The sequence below is a fragment of the Aquila chrysaetos genome, chromosome 9 (genome assembly GCF_900496995.4).
Source record: "Aquila chrysaetos chrysaetos chromosome 9, bAquChr1.4, whole genome shotgun sequence".
Classification (NCBI taxonomy): domain Eukaryota; kingdom Metazoa; phylum Chordata; class Aves; order Accipitriformes; family Accipitridae; genus Aquila; species Aquila chrysaetos.
This window is the reverse complement of record NC_044012.1, coordinates 38,463,505-38,471,002: the sequence shown is the minus strand read 5'-3', so window position 1 is coordinate 38,471,002 and position 7,498 is coordinate 38,463,505. Positions and strand designations below refer to the sequence as shown.

The window sequence follows — 7,498 nt, the reverse complement described above, 5'->3', positions numbered from 1 at the left end:
GATGCCTCATCGAAAAGTTGGGAACCTTTCTTTAGATGTCTTTTTCCCCCTGTTAAATAACTAGATAGTGGTCTCGGTTGAGGGTTCTTCCGCCCCGCATGGAACACCGTAGCCGTAAGGTTAAGCTGTAGTGGGACAGCAGTAGGTCTGTATTTACAAAATCCAGTTCGCCTAACCAGGGAAACGATCGTGACAAAAGCTCAGTTTAACCTCTGAAACGGGCTCCGGTGAGGTCGCTCTGCCCACATGAGGTTTTTCTTTCCGTTTTTGTCTCTTCCCCTGCACCCTCCCCTTGGCTCTTCCCTGGATGGGTCCGTCGGGCGGAGCGGCGCGGAGCACCTGCGCTGCTGCCGGCACTCGCGCCTCGGACAAGCGAAGCAGCTGTGGATTAACTGAGGCTGGACAAAGTAATTCCCGGGCTGTGAAGCAGCTCTGCTGAGCCATGTAATTGATGAGCATTAACTGGTTCTCCTCTGGTAAAGGCTGAGCTAATCTGAGGGTTTGGCTTATTCATTTCTGTAGTGTTGCTGAATAAGATTCGAACTGAGGTCGCTAACTGCAGAGCTGAGGATCTGAGGTGCTCTGTGATCCTGGTAGCAGTTTAATCTATACTTGCATTATGTAAAAACCTGATTGCCCAAAGATTTTACTTAGTAAAGATCACTCTAAAAAGCAGACAATACAGGTTTTTTTCAGTACTTAACAAAATAATGGGCAGGTTTTGCACGGTCTGATTTTTTTGTATGTCAGTAGTAAATAGCGTAGCTTAACTTCCCTTCTTACCCAAGTAGCCTTCAGAGGTTTCTAGCTCAAGCAAAGGCAATGGTAGGACCAAACTAGCCCTTTATTCAAAATGGAGTTTGCATCCTGACATTAAAATATATACATGTATGCAAATTCCATCATGGCATGGAACATCATGGCTCACCCTTTACCTGCAAGAAGGGTTGTGAATGTTATTTAATCTTCAGAACACCTTTATGACATGATTAGCAATGATCACATGCTTTATTTTACACCTGATGAAAGTTAAGTTAGTTTTACAAAGTCATTTATGAGCAAAAGCCTCCAGTTTGAGACCTGGAGCTGATGACAGTGAAGCAACGGTGTATGGGTGTCTGAAAAAAGATTTCTTGCTCTTACAAGTGTTGTAGAGTTAAAACTTCAGTGAATTAAACAGCAGCCTGATTGCTACTGATTTTGCTAACCTTTCTATTCTGCGCATGTCTGTACAACATGTATGTCACAGCTGGTAGCCTTGTACTTTATTGCATAAGGCAGATTATTAGGTCATACAAGATTACAACCAATAACATCTTTGAGTTTGGCTACATCCATTTCTGATCACACATTGGATTTCTTCAAGTTTCTTTGTCCTTAGAAGCAAGAGCTCACCTGCACAGGCACCTTCAGTCCCTGGATGTTCAGGCTGAAGGCTCACCTTGTCGATATGAGAGCAGGGAAGGCATGTTACTCAATGTGGTAGGAGTTTTAATTTTTTTGAGCTTTGAGTTGAGTGGCATTAATAGTCAGCTGTGTTTGAATTGTGATTCAAGTTGTTTGTCCATTTAAAAGCAAAATCAAATAAGCTTTATTCTGCAGGAAAGGTTATTTAAAATGTTTTAATACTGAATCATATAAAGCCACTCTCACACAGGTGCAACACTAAAAGTGAAAAAAAAAACAAAAAACCAAAACAAAACCCAAAACCCAACTCCAGGAGCTCTGTGCATTGTCTGTGCAAACAAACTTTTTTCCAAAACTTTCTTTAAAAGCCCTCTAGAAGTCAGGGATCTTGTGACAGGGAGCAGGGCTGCCAAGGGCGAGAGGAGCTTGTTTTGCAATTGGGCCCGGGCAGATTGCTACATCTGGGAGCTGGGTTGCAGATGCGAAACACGTGCTTTTGAGGGCTGGGGGCTTTCCTAAATAAATATATAACTAGGTCCTTTGCCTTGTGCAGGGGAAACCTGTGGATATTATCGCAGTGACCCTTCGATCCGTTGATCCGGAGCTGCTGTACACTGTGAAACCATTTCCAGAGGCACATGCAAAGTGCCGTATAGCCGGGGTTGGAAAGGTATGTAGGGCACTGGGACAGGAGGGGTTGGTACGGATCTCTGCAGTGCTGGGAGGGTGGCTCTGCCTCCTGGGAAAAAGCTGAGTCTGTAAAAGAGAAATCTCTTACCAGCCTGCGCTGCAGAAAGAGTGCAAGTGCAAATCAACGGGAAAAGATGAAATTTTGTGTCTTATTCTGGTTCCCCAAAAGCCATTCGTCTCCATGCCTTGTGTTAAATGGCAAACGAAAGTGCTTTTTGTGTGCCCTGCCCAACACCCTGCTCACTGGCTAAACATCACCCAGGCTGGGCGCGAGGCAATGCCTCCCGCAGCTCCCCGTGCTGCCCCACGCCAGGCTCGCCTGGGAAACCCACAGCTCTCCTAACAAACGGCTGTTCTTCGGGGCGAGAGGCTCTTGCTGGCCGTAATCTCCTTATAGGCCTGAATTTGTCGTCTGTTTCCCACTGACGGTCAAATAAGCACTATCGCACTGGATGGCACGCTCCACTTTGTTACCTAGCGTAACTGGTAAGACTGTAAATCTGCTTCTGCTTGTCTACTTAAATTATCTTCCCTGCCTTTCTTCCTCTTTTATCTCCTTTCTTCCTCAGTTGCCCACTTTTTTTTTTTTTTAATGATACCCGCAACCGTTCAAAGTGCGCAGCATTTTGCTTTTTTGTTGTTGTTCTTCTTTCCCCTCCGGAACGCATTACCCCAGGGGCAGCATTAACAATTTGTGGTCAGGCACGAGACCGATATTTCATGGTGGTTGATTCAGTGCCGAATCAGAGGGAGCTACCGTGTTTCCACCCTGCCCCGGCGGGACGTGCAGCCGGGGAGCCGGCACGGCCAGTCCTCAAACCGCGGGGGCAGAGGACAAGGTGCTGCTCTTTGCCACCAACCTATCCCTGCTTTACGGATTGAAATCCCGCGGCAGGTTTGAGGCCAACAGAAAACGAGCGTGGATGACCTGTCAGGCTGACGAAGTCAATGGATTTTGCTTTAGCAGCAATTTTTTTCCTCTTTCCCCCTCTATTCTATAATGAAAAGTTTCTCGCAGCATAAAGGCTGGAGACGCAAATTAATGCCCTTTAATCACCTACCCATAGTATAAAAAACCAAAGGGTTTCTCACGTCATTCTTTCAATGTTTACTAAAACAGAGACTTTGCTCTGGCAGACCTCTCCTTCACCGGCCAAAACTCATGCTGAAGGTTAACAGCTCCCGAAGTTAATGATTATCTTTCGTTGTTTGCTCAGTGTTTCAGAGTTAAAACATGTAAATATAACTCCCCCGTGTAATTGCTGTGGTCAGCCAGCAACGAGCACTGCAGAAAACATAAACACATCTATTAGCAGAGAGAAATGTTACTCCCTTGCCTGGCCTCCCCAGGCTCCCAGAAGTGTCTGCTTGCCCAGAAAACAGCCAGCGCAGGATAACACCGTCCTGCTTGGGCTGGCGATTACAGGGAGCCTGCTATGAAAACCCCCTCTCAAAATAGCAATTTCTAATCTCCCCCGAGGCCATTAATCAGGTTTCTAATCCAGCAAAGCTGTCCATACTGTAACGTGCTGCGATTCCCAGGCCTTTATTAGAAACCCCTCTCGGTTACAGCATTTACTGGGTCAGGGGACCGATGGCAACCCTTGCCTGGGCAGAAATAGCTGCAAATATTTTGTGAGACAGATCTGAGTGAGTGGTTGATGCCGTGACCTGGCTGCACCTCACCTGTGGGTGCTGGATGTGACCGAAGACTTGTCTGTGTAGAAATACAACATGACACCAGCTCCTAATTTGGTATTTTCTGAGGACTGAAAGCAACCTCTACTTTTCTGGAGACAAACACAATAGCTGGTCCAGTCCGATCGCTTTCGAATTAGATAGAAATGGCCTAAACACGTGCGACAGTCAAAGCTTTCTAGGCAGCTTCACCGGGGTGGAGGTTTTGCCCCTGTACCTTGGCTAAATTCCAGCTGGGGTAATTGTATTTGCCTCTTGCCCATCTTTCCCTGGGTGGTTCTGGCCGTCTCGGAGGACCTGCTGAGTTGCGGAGGTGGGGTGATGTGACTGATGTGGATAGCTTGCACACAAGTATTTGCAGTATTAATGGGGATCCCTCCAGCAAAGGACGGTATATAAATGTAAACTCATCACTCACAGAGCGAGTCAAAAATCCTCGTGCACGGCTGTACACAGGCAGGTGGTATTACTGAAGCAATGGGCTGTTAAATCAGTTAAATGCTAGAGGAGCTTTAAGAGGCTCCCTGCATCCCAGGATATTTAAACTTTGAGGCTCTGGTTGAGGAGCTACAGGCTCCCAAAGGGGCTCAGCTGGCGGATGCTGCCGGGACGGTGGGCACACTGTGACCGGGGGCTGTCCCGGTGCTCAGCTGTGTCTTGGCTGCTCGTGGCGGGGATGCCACGGCCGAGCCCCGTCTGGGGATTTGCCTTGGTGGTTCCTGGTCCGTACGGCTGCGCCGTGCAGCCCGGTGTCCCTGCCCAGCTGGGAGAGGGTGCAGCAGGACGGGGAGGTGGCGGGGGGATCGGGGCGGGTGGGCAGTGTGTTTTCTGCGCCCCAGGGCTCGTCATCCCACTCACGCATCCCACTCCGCAAAGCCATTTTAAGTAGAACTACCGCCGAGCCTCGGGTATACAGGAACCAACAGGAAGGTTTAAAGGCACCGTGCACGGAGACCACGGTGGCGAGCAGCAGTGTGCTGCACCGAGATACCTCCCTGACACCAAACCCAGACGGCAAAAAGAGTTTAATAAAACTTTGGAAATGAATTGAGGTGTGTGAGACCCCCCCCAGATAACCAAGCACCGCTAACGTCGGTGGGATGTGCACAACCATGCTCCTTTCCAGGAAAAGCCCCCGCCGCCTCCCAGCCTCCCGTCACCGTCCTGGAGCGCAGGCGTGCGTGCTGCAGCAGCCCGGCTGCAACACGCATTCATGGGGAAGACGATAAACACAGCATGTTTCGTTTCTTTATTTAGCATGTTCCTCCCGAGAGGCTCCAAGGTCTTGAACTCTGGGTTTTTACTGAGCTTGCCGTTTATCCGCCCGGGCCTATGCGCGCATGTGCGTGCGCCGGGGGGGGGGAACACGACACCACTTTGGGAGCAGTGGTTTTCCTCCGAGCTCCGGGGTCCAGAGCAGCCCCGTCCTGCAGCTGACGGCCCCGTCAGCAAAGACTGCAGCAACCTCTGCGCCCCATCAGCCCTCGGCCAGCACCCAACTGCGCCCACGCTGCGACCGGATCAGCTGGCCTTCCCCTGGGTTTTGCTTTCACGTTGCGCTGTTGACGTTTGTCCATACATTTTAGCCTCATTTTGCCGTTCCTTTCCGCCCCCCCCCCCCCTGCCCTTATTAACATCCTTTAGCCAGTGCCCGGGAACTCTCCCATGCCCCGTGAAGCCCAGAGCCCCTGCTGCTTTCCCATGCTTTCCGTGCCCCATCTCCCAACATCAACCTGTGCCCTATCCGTGCCTGTCCAGGGGAAAAAAAATGTTATCTGAAGGTTAACACGGGCCCCTGAGCAGGCCAGGCGTGGGGTTGGCATCATGCTCTTGCCCCACACCGTGAGTCCCGCCGGCTGGAGCCCTGCGTAGCGTAGCCAAAACGAGAGCCCCCACCTTGCTCAGCTGGCCGTCCCTATCCTGAGAACACCCCACAGGGGTGCAGGGCTGGCGTGTCCCCGGTGCTGGATGCTGCCAGCACGGGGCAGGGACTCATTTTGCCGCTCGGGGCTCTGGGTGTGGGTGTCTTGCTCGTTTCTCGCCTTGGCGGCAGCAGCAGCTTCGCTTGATCAAGGGCTTTTGCTCCTCGCCCGGCACAGTGCAGGGTGGCCGGCGGTCGTGGTCCTTGTCCGCTGCGCAGCGTCTGATCGCATCAGGCCACAAACTTGGAGCAAAACTACCTGCCTCATCCCTCGGTTTCCTAGAAATCCAGCGGCCGGCTTGGCAAGCAGAAACCCAGTCCACAGGGCTTGTTAAATCAACACAGCAGTGACCATTATGGGGAGATTTGCATGACGAAGTGTTTGCAGCTGTGCCGGAGGGTGGGGGGGGATGGTTTTTAATCTTTGCTTTTTTCCATTTGAGCCGTAGAGGCAAAGCAGCCCTTCGAAACGGCACAGAGGGACGCAGCCTGCATGCACAAGCGGGCAAATCGGGCGTTTGAGCTGTGTCTGCCCACTGGAGCCCAGGAGGACACCCTGCCTGTGTCCTGCAGTGCCTGGGCACGGCTCCTCCGCTGCCAGCCCTGCCGTGGGACAGCCCGGGGCGGCAGGGGAAGGATTTGGGAGCTCCTGCTGGAAACCAGCCCCGGCCCAGGGAAACAAGCCGCCAGGCACTGCGCTGGGGCCGTTAGATGCTCAGGCTAGTGGCATTGAAAGAAAAACTCTTTTCAGTGCAATGAACATAACCTGAGATGCAGCTGCAGCGATGGGCTGCGGGCAGCGTGCCCAGCTGTCCTTGGAGGTGGGACCCCCCAGAGCCCTTCTCCAGCCCTGACTGCACCCCTGACCTCGCAGCAACGCTGCGCCTTGCCATTGCTTTTCTTTGCGTCTCTTGGCTTCTCTTTTCCCTTTGCCTTTTTTTTTTTTTCTCTCTCTTCTCTCTTTTTTCTTTTTCCCTTTTGTCTCCTTGGCTCTTTCTCCCTTTCTGCAGTGCCACAATCAGACAAAGCTTGACACCCGGGAGCAGTTATTGGCTTTGTGAGATGCTGGTGTCCAGCAATACCGTGGCCTGACTTTGCTGGCTGGGACACGACCCCTTCCCGGGGGAAGGAGCGGCGCTGATCCCTGTGTCTGCCTGGGAGGGAGCCTGGCCGGTTCAAGGTGCAACATCCGAGCCCTTTGACGGTACGAGTTGTTGGTCTGGCGCTTGTTAGCGAGCATTAACACGCTGCGGTTTTGCCACTTAAAAATCCCAAGGCTTGTAACAAGAGCTGGAGCTTTACCCAACGCTGTCAGTGTGAAGGGCTTCATGGAAACTTCTCTGGTTTCTGTGCATGTCTGCTCTGAAAGCCAAGCTTACCTCCTCTGAGCCACGCAGTAGGTCCCTAATTTGAATTACGTACAAGAGGCGAGGGCAGCGGCCAGGCTGTGCGAGCGTCTCCAGCCTTCGGCTCAAGGGTCGGTGAAATGTGCCCCTGGGCTGGCCCAGCTGGGTTTCCCGGGCACCAGCAGCCAGCAGCAGTATCGGTAGAGCTGTTGGTTACCCCTCTTGCCCATTTTTCCCCGATTTCCCCTCTTTTTCCCATTTTTACATGAAGCCGAGCTGCACAAATGTTTCAACCCCCGAGACGCTGGACCAAAAGGTGGAGGTGGGTGCTGAACTCCCAGGGAAACCTCCCCGCGGTCAGCACCGCCTGGCTCCAACGCTGCCTAAAACCTGCCTGAAAATGTCTGTGCTTGGATTTACTGCAGCCCCGTTGGGG

At 51.9% G+C, this 7,498-nt stretch overlaps 1 protein-coding gene across 1 annotated transcript; it reads right to left on the bottom strand.

Annotated features, from left to right (window-relative positions):
- Window positions 1–4,936: 4,936 nt before the first annotated feature.
- On the bottom strand, window positions 4,937–6,479 carry LOC121233545. Its single transcript, XM_041126222.1, has 3 exons — window positions 6,471–6,479; window positions 5,838–6,414; window positions 4,937–5,545 (listed from the first exon to the last, which is right to left on the bottom strand). Exons 1-3 carry the CDS (start codon window positions 6,477–6,479, stop codon window positions 5,436–5,438), a joined length of 696 nt encoding a protein of 231 aa, XP_040982156.1. The 3' UTR covers window positions 4,937–5,435.
- Window positions 6,480–7,498: the final 1,019 nt, after the last annotated feature.